General features: G+C 41.7%; 1 protein-coding gene across 3 annotated transcripts in view; it reads right to left on the bottom strand.

The window, feature by feature from the left end:
• NME7 (NME/NM23 family member 7) overlaps positions 1-22,218 on the bottom strand; it is a 172,685-nt gene that overhangs the window by 19,895 nt on the left and 130,572 nt on the right. For all 3 annotated transcript variants that reach the window (XR_004648150.1, XR_004648151.1, XM_034789633.1), the window contains one exon: positions 5,983-6,090. Coding sequence is in view for 1 of the 3 variants with exons in the window: in XM_034789633.1 (XP_034645524.1) it covers positions 5,983-6,090 (108 nt within the window). In the remaining 2 variants the exon portion in view is untranslated. The remainder of the gene's footprint in view (positions 1-5,982; positions 6,091-22,218) is intronic.

Genomic DNA, 22,218 nt, shown 5'->3' with positions numbered 1-22,218 from the left:
ATAAGCTCACCAAGCAAGTTGAGATAAAAATTTAGATTATTACTGTATGGAAAACAAGATTTAGTTTCAGCTTTTTTACCTGTCAAAAAATTCCCTGGTTAGCACATTACCATGTAAATGGGCCATGTCCCTCAGTTACATTGGTGCTCCCCTTGACTTCAAACAGGTAATGGACCGCAAAATTGGGTCTAGTTTTTTTTTTAGGTCAATCTTTTGAGCCACTCCTTGCTGTATGTTATCACCAGTAAATATATACTGATGCAAACATGCAAGGATATAAACACATATACTGAGGAATAATTAAGGTCCTGATCCAGCAAGGTGAAGAGCACTTTAGATAGATTTAACTGTACCCCCCATCACCCAAATTATATAAATAAAAGCAGAAGTTATAATTTTATGAATGAAAATGTGCTGACTCTCATTACGGCCAATGTTTCAGGCTAAATTGCAACTCCACCCTCCTGACTCAGTCACCAGAGTTAATCATTAACTCTGACGTGCTTAGTAACTGGCTAAAATGTGGAGTAGTTTGCAGAACAAAGCCAAGAGGTCAGGGTCAAACTACAGGGAGCCAGTGACAATGAACTACTTTTTTTTTTTTTTTTTTTTAAGCTGCTTCCTCATTTTTCAGCCTCACAGACAGAGTACTACCAGGCAGCAATGAAAAGTTGGTGTGTGGAATTAAACTTGACTAAAAGTTATTTTATAATAATGTTTGTTGCAACACCTGGGATCTAGTTGATCTCTCAGCTTTTCTTGTGTCTACAATGGTCCACACCAGTAAGTCTGGGGTGCTATTTGTGGGAGGAAGGCCATAGTCTGCTCCACCCCAGCGGCCTTGGACTAAGTCAGGATCCTGCACCATCCAGGTCAGTGAGAGATTTGCTATCAACTTCAATGACCTGAGATCTGGCAGCCCTCAGTTACCTACTACTGTCTCTCTCTTTTAAGAGGTTGAAGTACTTTGTTCTATCTCTGGGCAAGCTGAACAGCAGCTGCCCCAAATAACACTCTCCGAATCCAGTTCAGGTCGATCTTTAACCAGAGGTTATTAGTAATTTTGCAGAGGCCGGAGAGAGAGATCTTAAAATAACCAACACGTAGAAACAGGAATACCTACATGAATCCTATGGAAATCAGGGGTAGCCTGCTACTAAAGAGCACTCAAATATCAATTGAAGAGTCTGTCACAAGGCGGAAAAGTTCTTCCTCTCTCTCACAGCCTAAAGCAGTCTCTTCCTTCTTCCACTCAGCAAATACTGAACACATCCGCCTAAGGACAAGGGGACAGGGTAACCACGTGCCCCTTCTCTGTCTCAGTTTGGCTATAACAAGGGCAAATGTCACAAGTCTGTATCAGGATTTGGGGATTGGCATTGTCAGTTTCCCATCTGCAAAATGGGAACAACAATACTCCCTCTGACCATCTGGTCTATTTAGAATGTAAGGTTTTTGGGGCATGGATTGTCTCTCACTATGTACCTGTACAATGCCTAGCACAATGGGGCCCTAATCTTGATTGGGACCTCTAGGTACGAGGGTAATACAACCAATGAGTAATCCTCTTCCTCCTGCTTTGGTCAATAACACATAGGATTAAAGTTTTCCTTTTACAAACATACTGGGACAAACTTACTCTCCCCAGAGTAGAAGGCCACTCTCCTAGTCCCTTGTGCACACAGGATATTTATACTAGAAGTGGGATTCGTCAGGGAAGGGCAAGCGAGATGTAACAAATACAATTGCCAAGGAGCCCTAGGTTAGAGTCTGCCTGGGCTCTGAGATGAATGAGCACATATGTTCTCAGTTTGGCCCTGCCTTCTTTTGGGACAGCAATAGCTGGCTCCAGACCACCCCTCGGACAGACCAAGGGCTACAGGTAACTCATTCCAGGCAGACAACCTGCCTCTGGGCTTGCAGCCTACGTTCCAACAGCAAAATCTGGAAGGACCCAGGAGATGAAAGGAGTCCATGACCTATTCAGCACAGGACACAATGCAGTTATACAGCGCAGAGCAAAAAAATAAAATAAAAACTCATAAGTTTTCCCACCATTATTTTTAACATTAATTTTGTGGTTTGTTTTGCAAAGTCTTGGTTGCACTTAACATTTCACTTTTTGCCAAAAATGTAGCAGAAAACTTTGCTACAAGATTTTCACATTTTGATACAAAATTTCTGGAAGTGACTCAGCCGGGGGGGAGGGGGGGGAAGAGAGAGAGAGAGAGAGAGACACACACACACACACACACACACACACACACACACGCACACAGGTCAGAGCTGGAGGTGAAACTCTGGAGTTCCTGTGTCTGTACCCAGATCACTCCAGCACACCTCTCTCAGCTGGATGGAGTGCAGGGATTTGCATACTGTCAGGTTATAGAAGCCAGGGCCCTGTTGGTGGCCATAGTTGAAGGGCATGCATTTGGGGAGCTCATTTTCTAAACAAGTATCCCAGGGAGATGATGCAGTGCAGAAATAATTCTACACCAAAAGGTCTGGCTTTTATTCAGGTAGAAAAGTGACTGCTAGGGTCAAGTTTCTTCTCCATTTGGGCATTACAAGGGATTGTTCTCAGATTGGCATGAGAACACAATAGGCCAAATTTATCTCTGGCATAACTCCATAAAAGTCAATGGAGTTATACCAGTGATGAATTTAGTCCAGTCTCTCTCTCAACTAATCAAGTAGCCAGCAACAGCACACCACAGTTTCATGGTAGCAACATCTGCAGCATCATAATAGTGGCAGCGTAAGCAAATTTCCCATCGAAATGTATGAAACTGACTAGATCCTGCCAGCTCCACTATATAGTGACGGGGAACCATGAGTGGGACCCACAAATCTGTCTTCCTACTGGAGAGTGAATTCATCCTCTCTGAAGTTCACCTAGTCTGAGGCCCAAAATATTTGATATTATGTATTATTAATACATAATATCAAATTATGTATTAATAATTTGATATTATGTATTATTAAAATGCTAAATTATTCACACACAAAAAACCCATCACCATTGCACTTTTCAGAAGATGAAGTGGTTTGCCTCAGAGTCTTGACCAAAATTTCCCCCTGCTTGTGTTGTGTGTCATTTGGTTGCTACACTCCACTCCAGCAGTGGCTGCACTTCAATGCAGCTGTACAGTATATAGAGAGATTTAAAGCATTTTGAGATGAAAGGTGGTACATTAATATTATTATTCCAGCAATAAAGGTCTAGTCTGGGCTATTCAAAGACAGAGACTTTGGGGATTTGCTATGAGGAAGTTTGTACTAGCCCTCTCCGTCTCATCCTCAATAAGCTTTTCAGTGCAGTCCTTCCCTAGGATCAAGCGAATGCGTATTACATCACTACTATTTCATCAGGTATGACAAGCGAAGTGGTTGTATGTACCAGGACCATAAAACCCTTCAGAGGTTCTTTTTTATTTCTGCTTAGCTGGGTTTTCAGTTAATTACAAAACGGAGATTAAAAAGAAGAGTTAGAAATGTATGCATTCTAGGAACCAAAAAGCTCTAGTAATTTATAAAACAATGTCCGTTTGCCAAGGAATCAGAATGCTGTATTCACTGTTTCATTACATTAAGAATGCACATTGATTGATGGTCTTCGTTATTGTTGCTTTAACTCAAATTGTCATAGGAGAAACAATTGACAGCTGCAAAGCCATGTTGTGGGGCCAAATGCACCAATGATAAAAAAGTAATTTAGAAAAAGAGGAATGTTTATGGACTGCAAAGCACACGCTATGAAATAATATGCATAAGTCTGTAAATGCACTGCGGATTCAGAGGACATCATGCACCATGACAGTGGTGTTTGAGTTCATGCAATTAGAACATTGAGATAGAACTTCAGCCTTAAAATTCATTGGGGAGAAGCAGGGCCAGATTCACTAGTATACACTCCAGCTTCTTTGTGCCACTTCTTTCATGAAAAGCAGCCAGGGTGCATTGGTGAATCTGGGCCATATTGTTTAACAATATACATGGAAGTCTGCTAGATATACTGAAATGCCTGTCAACACTGGGTGGTTTATCTTTAGGGGTTAAAGCCTTAAATGCTCCGCAGAGAAAGGGTTTGGCCTCTCCCCAATCTTGGGGGAGGGGGGGTGGAGAATGATACCCTACTCACTCTCTGCTTGTTAAAATTTTCACTGATGTATGGCTGGGTGGTCCAGAGCATTAGTATTGTCATGGAGACTTTCATTTCTAGTTACTGGTTCCAATCCAGCCCACATAAGCAGTGATCAATAGCTACCATTTGATGACTGACTGGTGCTTTATGACAAATTAGTTTGCTGTCTTAGGGCTGGTATACACTTGAAAGTTATACCAGTATAACAGTCAGTTACAGGCTTGATATTTTTTTATATTTTATTTATTTTTTTACAGATATACCAAGAAAAAGCTATAGTATATACATAGGAAGAGTAAAAGCACTTTTATGCCAGCATAACTGGTATGGGTACATGTACACACCACTTTAACTATACTGGATGAGTTAAAGGAGAACAACTTTCTAGGCCTTGCCTACACTACACATGCTTTGCCAGTACAGCTATACCAGCAAAACCTCCTCATGTAGATGCAGCTTTTATGCCAACAGAAGGCATTTTTCCATTAGCAGAACACCACCACCTCCCTGAATGACACTCGCTATGCTGAGAGAAGCATTCTTCCGGTATGGCTGTGCCTACACTGGGGGTTTTGCCAGCATAGCTATGCTGGCTGGGGTGTGTGGTTTTTTCACCTCCCCCGACCAACAGAGCTATGCTGACAAAACTCCGTAGTATAGACCTGGCTAGAACAATGCCTTAATCAACTCCCAGTGGATAGGTGTTGAAATCACAAAAACACCACGACGATTGATAAAATGAATCATGGAGACTAAACTGTCTTCTCACCCCTGGAACTAGCCTTCACTAAAAAAATGAGGTCATGTTAGAATATGACCTTGAGTCATGTTAACCAACATGATATCATGTTAAAGCATGACTTTGTAATCTGTGCAGACAAGAACAAATTGTGTCTAAAATTGTGTCAGCTGACCAAGTGTAAGCCCTACTGGATAAGTACTTTGCTACTTGCTGTATAAAACAAAATTCACCAAATAAATAAATCCAGCACAAAATTCACATGTACATAAACAGAAAAAGCTTTAATTCTCCTGCTATGCATGGTTGTATAGTTTGCTGTTTCATAGTGTTTGCTTTGGTTTCATACGTTGTCAGTTGTATTTTGTCTGAAGTGAGCTTTCTTTAATTCTAGCGTCTTAATTTTTATTGAATTTTAATGAAAATGTTAAAAGCCAAAACCAGACACTAATTACGGAATTAACATAAAGCACAGAATAGACCTATTGATACACATAATTACCCATGGATGTCTAAAACAAAGCTGATCACCAAGAGGAGTTTTTGCAACCTTATGCACTTGTCACATTGCTAAACATGCCTTCAGGATAGGTCCAGCCAGTGAGAGGATTCTGATGATATAATGCTTTTGACATAGGTTCACTACTTTGTTCAGCAACACCCTGAGAAAGTTGTATGGGTGGAGTTCTCAAGCAACATCATGGACTAGAATTCTGCCTCCGGCTTGCTCGTGTAGTTGAATTAATTTCTCTTAATAAAGTCACCAGCTGTTTTATTTTTAACTTATCACTAGATTTCAGTACTGTTACTCCAAACACAACACATTTTAAATAGCTCCAGATAGGGCCGGCTCCAGGTTTTTTGCAGCTCCAAGCAACAAACAACAACAACAAAGCCGGAGTTCCGCCACTGAAGCAAAAACAAACAAAAAACAAAACAAAAAAAACCCAGAATGCCGGCCCTTGAAAAGAGCCGCCCCAAGCACATGCTTGGAACGCTAGTGCCTAGAGCCGGCCCTAGCTCCAGAAATTGCTAGGTTTATTTTCTAATTTTAAAAAACCTGGCTATAAAAAGGGTGTGTGGATTTGCTGAACCTTACCTCCAAAAGTCCATCCTCTGGTAGATCTGTACAGTGGACAGCATTCTGAATCTTGTTTTTACCAAAGATGGCACGCAGGGTTCCAGGTCGGAGGTGACGGGCTATTTCCTATTGAATATATAAATATTAACACTGTGTGAACCTTACAGCTGTGTTACATCGTAGACCGTACAAACAAATATCAAGTAAAGAATTAATTGTATGTTGATTAATATATGTATAGTATACCAAAAATGAAAATTAAGAGGTAAGTTCCAACTTGGACTTCATGTATGCATTGTGTGGCTGAAAAGCCATGACCAGGATGGGAACCGAAGGGTGAAAATAGTCTGACATGAATCTACTGTAATTCATAGATTCCAAGACCAGAAAGGACCATCTAATCTGACCTCCTGTATAACACAAGTTACAGAACATTCCAAAAATAATTCCTAAATCATTTCTTTTAGAAAAACCATCCAATCTTGATTCAAAAATTGTGACTGAGAACCCACCATGACCCAGTGGTGAATTACTCTCACTGTTAAAAAAATATTCCTTATTCCCAATCTGAATTTGTCTAGTTTCAACTCCCAACCACTGGGTTATATTATAACTTTCTCTGCTAGACTGAAGAGTACATTATTAAATATCCCTACCTAGGGAACAGATATTTAATAATGTACTCTTCAGTCTAGCAGAGAAAGGTGTAACATGACCCCGTGGTTGGAGGTTGAAGCTAGACAAATTTCTAGATTATAATCAAATCACCCCTTAACCTTCTGTTTGTTAAGCTAAACAGACTGAGCTGCTTGAGTCTATCACTATGAAACCACCAGGGATTGTCAGCAGGGGTAGAACTCAGGACCTTCCACAATATATGCATAAGCACCTAACACTTGAACTAATGGAATTAGCTGTGCATATGTAGCAGGCTCTTATCCACTACATGGATGAGTCACTAGAGATGAAACACGATCACACACACGTCGCACACGCAGAGTGCTACACTAGCTATCCTCCAACCTGAAGGAAGCAGATTTTCACTTTAAATTTGACATTGTCAAAACTGAGCTCCTGATCCACCCTCAAGCCCCTTCCTCTTCTGTCACTGTAGACACCACCATCTATCTTCCTCCTAATCATTCAGCCCCATAACCCCAGGCATCAACATATTTAGGCTATATCTAAATCTTGCCCTTTCTTCCTTCATAACATTTCAAAGATCCACCTTTCCTCTCTGTCCACACCCCCAAATTGCTCATTCAGGTGCTCATCTCACATCATGACTCCTGCAACCTTGCCCCACTCTAGTCCATTCAAAGCATTGCTGCTGAGATCATCTATCTGTCCCATTGTTGTGACCATGTCAATCCCTCCAACCTCATACGAGTCCTGTCTCAACCATGCCAAATAAAAGTTTCTTGCCCTTACCTTCAAGGCCTCTCACAATGTAGCCCAGCTATACTTACCTGCTCTGTTATCTTATTGTGTTGTCATTTGTCCCCTTTGCTCTGCCAACAATGCAGGATTGACCACCCACTTGTCTGCCTCTCCCACAAACACCTTTGAGCTTCCTTCCATTCCATCCCTTAGGCATGGAATATCTTCCCGGAAAAAGCCACCATAATGCCATTGCCCTGTCCTCCACCTTGATGACTACAGACCACCACCAGCTGAGAGGGGTCAGGTAGGTGATGAGCTGAGACTATTGCTACTGAACAGCTGATTTGTCTTAACAACAAAATATACACATACCAATCAAGTGTGCACATAGCTAGTCTCTGAAAAAACAGGCTCATGCTACTCTTACCCTGGCTTTTCACACTCCAGTTTCATCCACCTGTTATGTCTTGTCTTAAACTAAGATTGAGGCAGGGATGGCATTCAGCACAACAAACCCCAACCTGACTGAGGCCTGCACATACTTCTGTAATATTAATGGTAATTTAGTTAACATGTACCCATCTGAAAAGCAATTAAGCCATATTATGGCTGGATTGAATCTGGCCCAAACCACTTTCTGATGAGAAGCTTCATTTCCCCATTGTTACTGTGTGTATGCCAGTGTTAGGTTATTGTTTACTTTGTAGTTACTGCTTTACTCTTTAGTTGTGGACACAGGAGAACACATGATGAAGACACTCTTAATCTCAATGGCATTTACAAGGTTTTGCTTCCTAGTAAAATCATGGGAGTAGTTGGGAGGTGGGAGGGGACATTGCCCTCCCCTCCCGCAAACTGCAAGCCATGGGCAGGTGCAGAATTTGCCCCTCTCCCCCCACGCGGCCCCATTAGCCTGACTGGAGCTGCCCCCCCAAATACAGAATTCAAACTACACCTAAGAGAATCTCTTGGACTTTACTCATAAGAAATAAAAACCTCCTATACCAGATCATGTATTGGGATCGCCAATAACCTGAGATTGATGAGGGAACAAAAATCACATGCGAGTGTACTGCATCTGCTTTGGACTTAAGTGAAGCCTGGCTTGAAATGACTGCTGCTCCCAGTTGGCAGAGAGCGATAACAATTTGGCTGCTAGAAGCTTGAAGAGAGCCCCAGGCTTTCTGTCTTTTCAAGTAAAGTTTAAAAAGACATTACAAATATTTCTGTAGCCATAAAATGTTAGCTACCACTTCAGCAAGAATTAGCTCAGAGGCAGACTTGAAAGTCAAAGTTTCATGTTCACACCTTTTCCCCTCCAGCTTATCTAAAATGCTGCTTCTAAAATCATTTTCCTCTCCCACTTTTCCAACACGTCCCTTCTTTCTCTGAATTCCTTCAGCACTTTCCCCTCACTTTTCTCATAAAATTCAATCTCCTTGTCCACACTTTTACATCCCTACAGAGTCTTGCTGTAGCCTACATCTCAGCTCTCTTTTCTTCCTACTCCACTTCCCAAGTCTCCTTTCTAAGTGCCCAGCATCCGTCCTTCTCCCATACTGCCTCTTATGCTTGGAAGTCTGTTTTTTCTTTAGCACCCTGAGACCTCCCAATCCTTCTCCAAACTTCCTCCAGGAAGCTTTCCACAGTGGTTGCTTGCAACACATCTCTCATCTCATCTCTCTCACAAACTCATGGCACCTATTGTACTAAGTCTAATTTTCCTGTGCCTGCATTAGATCATAGTTCACTGAGTCAAGTGTTGTGTCACCTTGTATGTTTAGTGTAAAATAAATAAAATAATAATAATACTTCTTGAGCAATCTAAATAGATTCCTATTGCCTTCAGTTAATATATGTGACCAGAGAATTTGCACTAAGTAGCCAAACAAGGGACCAACAAAAAATCGGTTCTCTTTTAATTATTAGTTCTTTATTCTATTGCAGTAACACTGAAAAACCCACCTCTGGGATCAGGGACCCAGTATACTAGGCACAGTATAAAGAACCAACACAAAAACAGTTGATCTTCAGTTAAACATTAAAAAAAAGTATTGGAAATCTTGAGGATACTTTCTAAGTGGTCATTTCAGACGGGGCATTGCCTGTAGAACGCAAGCTACAGCCACACTACAGAGCTTACAGCGGCAGGGCTGCACCCATACAGCTGTAGCGCTGCTAGTGCAGACCTTCTAAGCCAACGCTAGAGAGTTCTCCCGTCAGCTTCGTTACTCCAGTTCCTGCAAGGGGCGGTAACTATGTTGGTGGGAGAAGCTCTCCCACCAACATAGCGCTGTCCACACCGGCGCTTATGTCGGTGTAAATTACATTGCTCAGGGGGGTGGATTATTCACACCCCTGTACAACATAGGTTATGCCAACCTAAGCTGTAGCATAGACATAGCCACAGTCCTTGGTGCAGATCTTAAGGTATATGCTTATTGCTTCCTATGTTTATTGTTATACAATACATTTCTATTGCCTCTTTAGTACCAAGAGAGACACTCAAGTATATGGTCCTCTTCTATTTCTAATGAAGAAAACCAAAAAGCACTCTATTTATTCCAGTTCTCAGAGTTTATATTTTACACGCTATAAATGCCTATTTTCATATTCTCTCCATTTTATACATATATGTCTTTTCACTGTGCAGGAGTAACCTTGCCCATGTGGAATAATTTGCAAATTCTATGGACTCATTTCTCCTAGATGAGACGGGACATTACGGAAGGCAGATTTTGCATTTTTCCTCTTGCCTTTAGTAGTGATAATTGTCAAAAACAGACTGAAAACAATAAACATCTTTATGATGAGAGGGCTGGTTACTTTTGCTTCAACACTTCAGGTTAAATGGCTTTTTAGTTAAGAATGGAGGAAGTATTTTTTTTTAAATTCAGAATTGTAACAAGTGTCAGACAACGTGTTCCAGCCATAAATGCAGATTCCAAGTAGATTAAGCATTCAGTATAGATGAGCTAGCCCAATGTAGCCAGAAAGGCAGGTGGTTAAAAGGATTGTTAAACATGCATGTGTACTGTCATTTGTTGGGGACATGAGATGGTAGTTAAGTGTAATTCTAGAGGCAGCCACTGACATCAGGCACTTATATTTTCCTTCTCATTCAAGATCTGTATAAAGTGGTCTATCCGTAAAGGGTCCTTTTTTACAATAATCAGGCCATCATGTGGTTTCACTCCAGGTGAATGGTGGTTCCAATACCCTGGTGAATCGAGCACCAATTTGTTCAATGTCAATTTCAAGTTTACAGATAAGATGTGCAGAATTCAATTTGAATTTTTTTAAAAGGTTTGACAGATATAAGTGTTTATTTAAGCATTTTTTCTATTTTGATTGTTTTAAATTTTCACAGTTATAGGAAATTGGGGGTGTGTGTGTCAGACAATTATTTAACATCAAGATTCAAAACATTAAAGCTTTATAACCATTAAAACACAAACTGCCAACATCATATGCAAAATATACAAAATAAACACCTGAAATCAAACGCTAAGAAGTTCTCAAGCAGCATTTATCCTACTTTGCCTATCTGTCATTGATAGAAATAGTTGTCATTGGTTTGTATGTGTACGGTGAAATTAACATCTACCATTTATTAAAAAATCTAATCCTTCCAAGACTACTTATAGATCTATTTTTTCGCTGCTTTGCCCCAATGATACGGAAATGTTTGCCCCTTCAAATTTGCCAGACACAATGACCCACGATTGTCTTTCACAGCCATGAGCTCCAGAATAGACTTTCTAGCTTTTGTAAAGTTTAAAAACCCAGGAGATCATCTCCTTGAAAAACAAGTGACTTCAATATCAATGGTGATTAAGTCCATCATGAAAAACACCATGCCCACAAATATGCCTGTCTTGATCTCTTTAAGAATGGCCGTACGTCAAGTGGCAACATCCTGACTTAGTTTCCAAATGATAATTTTTGACCATAGTCTTCATTGCTCTAGACACCACTCCTTGTTGCCTCAAAAGTCTCAGCAAGGGATAGAATTAATTCATGTATTATACTTCAGGTCAGACTAGATGATCGCAGTTGTCTCTTTTGGCCTCATAATCTATGAAAGAGCTTGAAGTTCCTGTCATCTTCTGGGACTTAAATAGATCAACTTGAAATGTCTTTGAAAATAAGGTCACATTTTAAGATAAAGATAATCCTTTCCAAGTTGCAGAATACCAAGTTAATGGTTACGACTGACGCAGTGCACAACATCATGAGGAGTAGTTTGTCTGAATTTGGCCTGCATGCCATTTGAGCAGCCCATATCCACCTGTGCTTCTTCTAAATTCAGGTCAACCAGTTTTGAGATATGCTCTTCTATTGTGATCACTATAATGCCTAAACTGGTTTTTATTCCACAGGGTTATATCATCTAAGTCTACGTAAGCAGGGTCTAAGGTTTCCCAATCTGCACAGATCGGACGTCAATTTAGCCATCAGCAACTACAAGTGATAAGGTTTCTGTTTGTATTCCTGAGATACTTCCCAAGGAGACTAATTTGTTGTCTTTATAAAGTCTTTCATTTGTTTGGGTGTTAGAGTAGTTGTTCCAAGATGCTTCAGCTTTGGCCTACCAGTTGAAAAGTATTTCAAAAATCCGAAAAACTGAAATCAGGCTCCATGTTAAACACTTGGTTCTCTTCCTCTATTTTATGAGGTAATTAGTAATAGGAGCTTCTTGTTGACAAAGTGACGCATTTTCTGTTTACATGCACTCCACATGAGCAGCAGAGAGGGAATCAATACTAAAGGTCTAATACCCACTTCCAAGTCTTACCAGAAAACTTCCTGTGCTTTCTGAAAATTGCACTATAAACTTTTAATTGTTTTGACATGTAGCCAACTGATATGTAGATTATCAGAAATTCTGGAATGAGAGTTTATATCTAAGTTCCTTATATTCTTTAGCATAACCTCTTGTCCCCTGCGTATTAAATTTACTTGGCTTTAGGCCCTCAGTATTGCTCTCCACTGAGTCAGGCTAATTTTTGTTAAGCCCCAAAACACCCAGCCAGGGTGGTTTGACATGTTCCAGACATTTTTCATTTTTTTTAAATCAACCAACTCTGTGCACATATAGTTGTGTGTTTAAAGCAGTGTGAGAGTCAAGGATTGATTTGCAAATGAAATTGCCTGGCCCAGGGAGCAGCAGCCAAGTATGCAATTGCAAGGCTGTAAAAAATGTATCAGATTGTGTTTGGCAGCAGTAGCAGCAAGTAATCAAACTGTAGTTTATTTTACTACAAAGTCTGCTCTGACTTGGTTGACAAATTCAACTATTGCTTGCCTTGCTAGTAAAAAAAAAAAAAAAAGACAGCGTTTGAACTCGGATTGAAGCCACGTCCCTTTTGTGAGCTATATTCGCCCACTTAAAATCAAACCATGCTCTGTATTGTAACCTCAGCAGCTGCTGCCTAAGCTTGCAAGTCTCTGAAAAATTGCTACACAGCCTATTCTCTTCAGCTCAGCCTCTTCTCTTTCCTCTCCCCTCAGGCAGTTCAATTCTCTTTGCTTCACTCCCACTGATTTCCTCTAGCCAACCTTCCCTCTGACTGGCAGCCTAATGGTGCTGCAGGCTTGATATCACTCAATCCGCCCACAGACTTCCTATTCTGTGGGCAGGAAACTTGACACACTTACTAGCCCATACAGCATTTCTACTTGTCCTGGACTTTTCTGGTCTACACTTGAGCACAATGTTGGTGCCTAAATGACTTCTCACAGAAAGTTAGTCCATTGTATTATTTAGGAATGCATCTGCCATAAACAATGGCCAAATTCAGATCTGGAGTAAACAGATGTAATTCTTATGCCAGTTTCTGGGCTAGATTCAGTGGTGATGTAAATGAAAAGTTACGTATGAGGTGTAAATTGGTCAGAAAATGGATGTAAATGGTAAAATAACTCAATGATTTGCAATTCAGTAGGTCTGCAAAACGTGTGTAAATTACACACTGACAGGTGGAAGGGGAGTGTGCAGCAAAGAGCAATTAATATGAGGGTGTAAGAAAAATAAGAGGTAGCCAAGCTTCGTGTACTCGCAGTCTTCAAAAAATAGATTAGTGGCTTTATTTGAGTTCCATTCCCAGATCTGTTTTGACTCAATGTATGACTGTAAGCAAGACAAGATGGGTGAGGTAATATCTTCTGTTGGTGAGAGAAAGAAGCTTTTGAGCTTACAAAGAGCTCTTCTTCAGGTCTGGGTCCTTGGATCTGACAAAGAGCTCTGTGTCAGCTCAAAAGCTTGTCTCTCTGATCAACAAAGTTGGTCCAATAAAAGATATTATCTCACCCACCTTGTCTCTCTAATATCCTAGGATCAACATGGCTACAACATTTCATACAAAGATGACTTTAAGCAAGTCACTTAAACTCTATCGGTGAAATCTGGCCCCAGTGAAGTCAGTGGTAGTTTTGCCATTTACTTCAATGGAACCAGGATTTCACCTTTGTGTTTATTTATCCACCTGTAAAGACAAAGAGTGGGAGAAAAGAGCATCATCTCCATTTTCAGAGCGAGAACTGAGGCACAGGGAGATTAAGTAACTTGCCCAAGGTTACACAGGGATGTGCGACAAAACTGGAAAATGAGCCTAGATCTCCTAAATCCCTGCCTAGTTCCTCAACCGTCCTTGCTCTCTGGGTTAATGTTGCTTTAATTCCTGAGCAGATTTCAGATCAGGTGTCTGCCCAGTCCCCTCTCTGGCAAAGAGAGCCCCTCAATTCCATCTGGGCGTCTCCCAAAACCATTCCATCCAGAGTCTGCACAGAGGGGTTTCGTGTGGGCTTTCCCTCCCTGGCTCCCTATCACAATGCTGTTCTCTGCACTCAACCATTTCAGTTTTTAAAAAACAATCCAGTGTTTGGTTACCGTGAATTTTCTCAGACTATAAGTAAATGAAACTGCTAAAAATTCTGCTCAGGTTGCCTTGCAGTAGAAAGGAGAATGCGAGCATATGCTGAGCTGAGCAGTGAGAAACACCCTAAATTATTCATCGACAGCGTGTTTATTGAGTCACTCATTTCATATCCAGTTTTTTAAATGTCTTTGTTTAATTGATGGTTTCAGAGATAATGAGACTGATGCTACGGAGTGAAACGGGGTATTGCAGCTGCTCGTGCTTGCTGCTGTCAGCTACAGCAGAGGTGAAGGATGGAAAAACAGAGATCACCTGCTTCTTTCTGATACAGAAGGGTAGCTGGCTCAGCTTGGAACGTATTTTGGCCCTTCTAAGCCACTGACAATGTAACCTAAGCAGAAAAGACTGGAGAGATTCTCAGACAGCAGTAGTATACATTTCTTGTGTTATTACAATGGCACAATATGTGATGTGGTATGCAAGCCCCACTAGGGAAACTCAGCCCATATGTACTCTGTCCCAATTCTTCCACTGGGAACAATCCCATCATGCCTTTAAATGATGCAAGCATATAGTCAGGTCACATGCAGTTGTCTAGGAAGCCAGCTTCAGTTTCCATGGAACCTGTGTAGATTGGTTTTAAATCACATTCCATATCCTAGCCAGTTCTTGTGGTTCCACTGCAGCTCGGAGTCCTATACAGAGTGGGTGAGCTTCCCCTAGTGCAGTCTACAGTACGAGTGACAGTTCCTCACAGACCTGCCTCTTCGGGGTACTTCAAATCCACACTAAGGGTATATGAAGAAGGCTGTGATCTGTAACTCCTCTTCTGCATGGCTATCAACTGCTCTATCACCCACTCGTTAAATTTTCAAACAAGCACCTTTGTGCTTTTTCCCATACTGCCCCTTACACTTGCGAGGTGCTCCGCAGAAATACCTGCAAAGCTACCTCATTGTCCTCCTTCAAATCCCTCTGTACAGCTCTTCTTTTCTGTGATGCTTGCAAAAAAAAACTTGACAATGGCTAGGCTGCTGGTTGCAGAGACGACTGCCTATCATGCTGACAGTATTGTCTCATTGTTTACTTGTACTCTTGTCTGTCTGTATCCATCAGTTGTCTCTCGCTTATACTTTGATTGCAAGCTCTTTGGGGCTGGGACTGTTTTATTGTTTTGTGTTTGTACAGCACCTAGCACAATGGGATCCTGGTCCATGGTTGGGGTGCTTAGAAGCTACACATAATAAATAATAACAGTCGACAACACTAAGCAAACAGTATTCCTCACTGGCAACAGACATTCTGAGTGTTAACTACAACTCAGCATCTTACAGTAACCAGGGCACTGTTCTGGAACCCAACCCCACCCCCCAACAGATTCTGAATAACACAAATGACAAACGTGAAAGGTGCTATATGCACCTGATCATGCCACCCTCTACTTTTACTGATTTCAAGGGTGTTGGAAAATGCTCAATACATCCCAGCACTGAGCCCTATAAGAGCAAATTATTAGTAGTAAGTGACTGACAGAGATAAACCACTGAGGGCTTCCTGTATGAAACTTTTTGGGGGCAATCATAATTGACTCTTACCCACAGACATTGCTGACCCTTACTACAGATCTCCTGTAGCACATATGGAAAGATAAGGCAGATAGCCCTAGTGTCCTAACAGAGTTCCAGCTTGGTTAATTACATTCTGCTTTCTTACATTCTCCTTGCAGTTTCAGCTAGATATTCCTCTTCACTTCCTGACCTAAACACCACAACAACTGCACATCTAGTGTTCCAACTCAGAGCAGGGAGCATTTCAGTGATGGATAAAGCCATTTCTGTTTGTAAACAAATTACAGAATCAGAAGATTGTGAGGTGCTTTGGAATCTATTTAGATGAAAGTTGCTATGTAAATGCAAGGTCATTGTGACCAGCCATCTATCTATCCTTAGCTGAGGAACTGAAGAGAAGGGAGACAGTAGTTCACTGCTATTGCAATATCTTTTCCCCTTCTAGACACTGTGACCTCAGCACTTCCCTTATCTTCTGAAAAACACTGCTCCCTTTCTCTGTGGGAGGACTGGTATCACAAGAGACTTCATTTTGGTAAAATGCTCTCAGGGTTCGGGCTTTTAATCATTCAAAAAGTATCCCTATTTCAACTCATAGAGCATAACCTCCCCATATGTCTCCAAAATTCAACAGAAGCCAAGCAAAGAAACAAACATCTTAGATAGAAATTAACCCAGATACTGAGTGCACTTCTAAAGCACATTCTATAAATGGATCTCACATAATGCTGTATAGACACTAATGAATTTAGCCTCAAAAACACCACTGATAGGCAGGGAAGTCTTATTTTACAGATGGGGAAATCTATGATAGAGAGATTGATATATTTGTCCAAATCAAACAGTGAGTCTGTGGGTAGAGCCAGGAACAGACTAGAACACAGGTCTCCTGACTCCTAGTCCTGTGCCTTACTCACAAAAGCCATGTCTTTGCTGGGAAAAAAGGTGTGGCTTTAAAGCATGTTAAAACCCTAGCACAGACAGGGAAAGCAGTATTTTAACATGTTAGCTGGCAGGGGTCAATCCTAGAAGGCGCTAGTGCTAACAAGTTTTAAACTACAACTTGCCTTGTCTACTCTAGGATGTTAACATGCATTTAGCTAATGTGTCAAAAACACTACTTTTCCCCTACTGTAGATGTGGCCAAAAAAAAAAAAAAAAAAAAAAATGCTTTTCTAATCCTACCACGACATGTTTACACTAGTAAAAAGACATTGTGTTTTAAAATGTGTTAGCTAACATGGTTTTTAAAAAAGACTTTGCACCAAAATTAGACAAAGCAAGTGGTGTTAAAATAATTCATTAGTTGGTTGTCGTCATCTAGCGGGGGAAGCAAAGGGTTGAGCACAACTATTCACCACATTTTTAAAATATAATTTGCCGTGTCTACACAAAACGCATAATATTGTTTAACATGATCTTAGCTAGCACATTGTGAAACATGACCTAATCTTCCCAGTCTAGACAAACCCATTTATGCATAGTAAGCTCTGGAGCTGCAGAGTTAAAGATCAAGACAGGCTACCAAAAATATTTCACCTTTTTGAGGCCGAGCACTCAAACCATACAATTCTATACAAATGATACAATTTTAGAAAGATCTATATTAGCTACAGAGAGCTTAACACAGTGTGTATTTCATTCCACACAGGTAAAGAATGTGCTGCTTTTGTATCATTATCATTTTGAGTGTAAAGAGAGTATCTATGATATGGGGCATCCCAGCCAACCTCTTTGGGTATGTCTACATTGCAATCAGAAGTGTGACTGCCGCACATGTAGACATACCCATGCTAGTTTAGACCTATCTAGCTTGGATTACAATAGCAGTGAAGCCATGGCTGCACGGGCACCAGAGCAACCTGTACAAGCCTGCCCAGGACACTGGGTATGTACTTGAGTGGCTAGTCCTGCTGCCATGGCACCCAGTGATATGGAGATGGGGGAGAAAGGCCAGCAGTTGAGACAGACAGGTAGGAATCATGAGGTTCTCTACGTGTTGGCACAGTCAGCTTCCCGAGGTGATGCTAGGTTTTGGAGGGGGTTTGTGAGACCTCAGGCAGACTTCTATAACCTACTTAAATGTATTCGACATTAGGAGTGCTTGGAAGCTGGATGGATCAGGGCCCTTATTATGGGGATGCTACAATGCCCATCATGGTGATGGATGGTATAGGAAAAATAAATAGACTAGGTAGGTGTTTCAGCAACTGGGGGAAGGACGAAAAAGAATTATAGCAGGAAAAATGGGGATGGACCCCAGTTCCAGTCTCCCTCCACAAGTCACCAGAGACTCTGAAGGGAGACAAGGAAGCAGTTTTCTGAGCTCTCATCCCTCACTGCAGACAATATGGTTAATATCAGCTCTTCTCAGTTGAGTTTAACACTTAGCTCAATGCAATACCTTTTTTATACCTAATTGTGCCAGTTTTATGATTACTGAACCTAATTCAATGACTACCCCATGCAGGACTGATTTATGTAGAGGATTTAATGCTCCTGAAAGGTTCTGGCCTGAATGTTCTGGAGAATATAAATCTCTAACCATGGGACAAGCACAGCACAGAAAGAGGCAGTGCCAGCTGTCTCTACATTGTGGCCTTGTCAATGTGCCTTAGCAATGACTTGGAAGATCCACCTCTAGGATTTAAAGTAGAATTCGATGTCCATGACCAGTCTTTGGCCTCTCTGCTGGGACTGCCAACAAATCCCAAATAGAGTGGTGATTTTGCACACGTGGACATCTGCCTATTAGGAACAGGACTGAGTCAACCAACTCATTTCACCAAATAGATATCACATGGCAAAATCTCTTGGGCGCTACCAAGCTATGGCAGAGCACATTTAAACCAGCAGTTGAAACTGAAAGGATCTATATCCCATCACTAATTCCCTAACTGGTCTAATCTGCCCAAGAAGATATTTTCAGGTGGCAGTGGTTGATAGAGACCTCTTAATTAAAAGCACCTTGGTCTAATATAGTAAACTCTGTTGCCTGTCCAGGATGATTTTCATATGAAAAAAAGATACCTGAGCAGGTCATCCCCAGATGGTGGAGGTCTGCCATATGAGCTGCATATCAATAAGGTAAAAACCAATGTACTTATCTTTGTTTGTTTGGTTGGCTGGGTTTTATGAAAATACATTCAGAAGCATGTAGAATATGTCACAGAATTAACATTATGAACACTGAATATATGCCTATTAGACTTAGACATTGGGGTCTAGATTCTCAGCTGCACCCAATACACACTGCACCCAATACACACTGCACATTTTGGCAGGGGGCACAAAGGAGGCAGTTCTGCACCACACTGGTGACTGTGTAGTTTAGAGCAAACTCAGGGAGCACAATGGAGTGCTGGTCATATCCTGTTCCTTGTGGGTACATCCCCTATTGAGCCTGCTACACTAGGGGCCAGGCAGAGAGTGGCATAGGGCGGTGTTAAAGGTAGAAGGGAATCCTGAACCAGCTAAATCTGTTGGCTTTATGGTTCTATTGTATTATTAGATCAGCACAAAGAGGCAATATCATAGAGAAGAATCTGACTCTGGAAGTTTACCCTTATAAGGAAATCATTAAACCACCTAGCTAATAGGCCTTGGCACAGTCTGTACCAGATTTTTCATTAGATCTGCAATAGCTGATACGCACAATTAAAACTGAAAGGACAGAGTCAGATGTTTGACCCTAAATAACATTTAAGCAATTCAATCATGTCCTTTCCATTACAGGCCTCCACAGACAGCATGACATAGTAACTGCTGCCTGTTATTGATCTGTTTGCTACTCTAGCTGACAATGGTCTGTGGCTGAATGAATTTTTTTTTAATTTAACTTGTGCTGTTTCAAGGGGTAACTGATGATATAAACTGCTTCTTTGTCAGAGTTATAATTGCCCTTCATACATGTTAATGTGTCTCTCTGTAGATGTGTAAGCAGTGATCATTAGGCAAATCAATACTAGACAAGGAAGACAACAAGCTTAGTTGCTTGAAAGAGTAGTACATTATATGATTATATAGTCTAGTATTTTATATGGTCATCTTTCACATCACATAAAAATGTCACATAGGCAATGCAGTTATAAGACAGTATAAAACTACATAAGTATTTAGCCCTCAAATATATCTAATTCTTTGGACTTTCATAGTATCTGCTACAGAGATGCTCCCAACCCTGGCAGGTGGGTCATGTCATTGTTCCCATTCAACAGATGTGGAAACTGAGGCACAGACTAAGCAATTTGCCCAAGGTTACATGAAGGTCAGAGACAGAACTGAAAATAGAAGTCAAATCTCCTCGCTCCCAATCCTGTATTTTAAACCATAAGGACTATCCTCCCTTTCAGTTGTTAAGAGTAATAGAGTTTAAGGGCAGAAGGGACCATAATATCATCTAGCCTGACCTCCTGTATATCCCAGGCCACTAATACCCACACACTAAACCCAACGACCAAAATGAGACGAAAGTAAATGAGCCCTGTAGTGGGGCGGCTGCCCCACTCCTGAGGAACAGGGGTTAAAAGCAGCCCTGGAGAGGGCTGCAGTTGTGAAGAAAGCCTCGGCTGATTGGGGAACCAGCCACAAATGCGGCCATGCCCCAATCAGGGCCCAGCTGGCCCTTATAAGAGGGCAGTGGGCCAGGAGCACACAGAATCTCTCTCTAGCAGTAGAGAAGGAAGGGCCTGGCTGCCTGGAAGCTGAGAGGGTACCAAGACTGGAGCAGGGCTGGGGGAAGGCCAGAGGAGCTGGGGAGCTCCGGCCTAGAAACCCCGCAGGCTGCAGGCCTTGTTAAAGGCCAAAGAAGGTACTGGGGTTGCAGAGGGCAGCCCAAGGGCAGGCAGAGGCAGCAGGTCCAAAACCCACCTTGCCGGTGATGAGTGGCAATTATACTGCAGTCCCCCCCAGTGAACGGGGGCTAGATGGTGACTGGCAGTAGCCAAAGACTGAGGCGAGGTGGGGACAGACGGTGGGAGTTCCCCGGGGAGGGGAGACCCAGATCTGTGGGGGTACTGCCAGGGGGAAGCACCCCGGCCTGAAAGGGGCACCAGGATCCAGGAGGGACTTGGGCCCAGCGGCAAGTGGGACACTGGCCTGCAGAGGGTGCTCCAGAGGCTGGAAACGCTAATTCCCTGGACGACCAGCAGGAGGCACCACAGGGGTGAGTTCCGCCCCGTTACAAGCCCTCAGGAGACTAGACCACGTGCCACAGGCAGAGAATAGGAGGGACAGAGGTGCCTCAGTGCCAGAGGCCCCTGCAATGGCCTGATTTAGATATACCTGGATAATCCTGGCAAGTGATCTGCACACCCGTGCTGCAGAGGAAGGCGAAAAAATATCCCAAGGTCCCTGCCAATCTGGCCTGGGGGAGAATTCCTTCCGAACCTCACATATGGTGATAAGTTAGACCCTGAGCATGTGAGCAAGAACCAGCCAGCCAAGCACCTGAGAGAGAGAATACTTGGTACCACCTCAGAGCACCAGCCCACACTGCCCCATCTCCAGTTGTGACCATGTCTGATGCTTGAAAGGAGTGAAAAAAAAAGTCTCCTTGAATACATGGTGGTGGCTGTCCCCTTCCTGAGTCCTGCCACTGACTCACTGAAACTTTGAAGCACAAGGTTTTAGGAAAATAAGATATAAACTAGAAGTGAGCTCCAGGGCTGTCCCCTAGCATCACAAGCAATCCTGTCATACAATTGCACTCATATATTTGTCCAGCTCTCTCTTAAAACTAATTAAGTTGTTTTCCCCCACAACTCTTACTGGGCGGCTGTTCCAGAATCTCACCCTTCTGATGGTTAGAAACCTTCTAATTTCCAGCCTGAATTTGTTCATAGCCAGTTTGCATTCATTTGTTCTTATGAAAATATTGTCCATTAAGCTTAAATACTCTTCACCCTCCCTGGTATTTACCACCCTAATGTATTTACAGAGAGCAATCATATCCTTCTCGGTCTTCTTTTCCTCCCGAGACTAAACAAGCCAAGCTCTTCCAATCTACTCTCATAAGATAGGCCCTTAATTTCCCTGATCATCCTATTAGTGCTTCTCTGCACCTGTACCAGTTTCAATTCATCTTTCTTGAACATGGGAATTGCATACAGCAGTGGCTCTCAACCTTTCCAGACTACTTTTAGGAGACTGATTTGTCTTGTGTATCCCAAGTTTCACCTCACTTAGAAACCACTTGCTTACAAAATCAGACATAAAAATACAAAAGTGTTACAGCACACTATTATTGAAAAATTGCTTACTTTCTCATTTTTACTATATAGTCATAAAATAAATTGATTGGAATATAAATATTGTACTTGCATTTCAGTGTATAGAATATAGAGCAGTATAAACAAGTCATTGTCTGTATGAAATTTGAGTTTGTACTGACTTCGCTAGTGCTTTTTATGTAGCCTGTTGTA

The sequence above is a fragment of the Trachemys scripta genome, chromosome 1 (genome assembly GCF_013100865.1).
Source record: "Trachemys scripta elegans isolate TJP31775 chromosome 1, CAS_Tse_1.0, whole genome shotgun sequence".
NCBI classification, from domain to species: domain Eukaryota; kingdom Metazoa; phylum Chordata; order Testudines; family Emydidae; genus Trachemys; species Trachemys scripta.
Note: the sequence above shows the minus strand (reverse complement) of the source record. Positions and strands in the feature narration are given on the sequence as shown.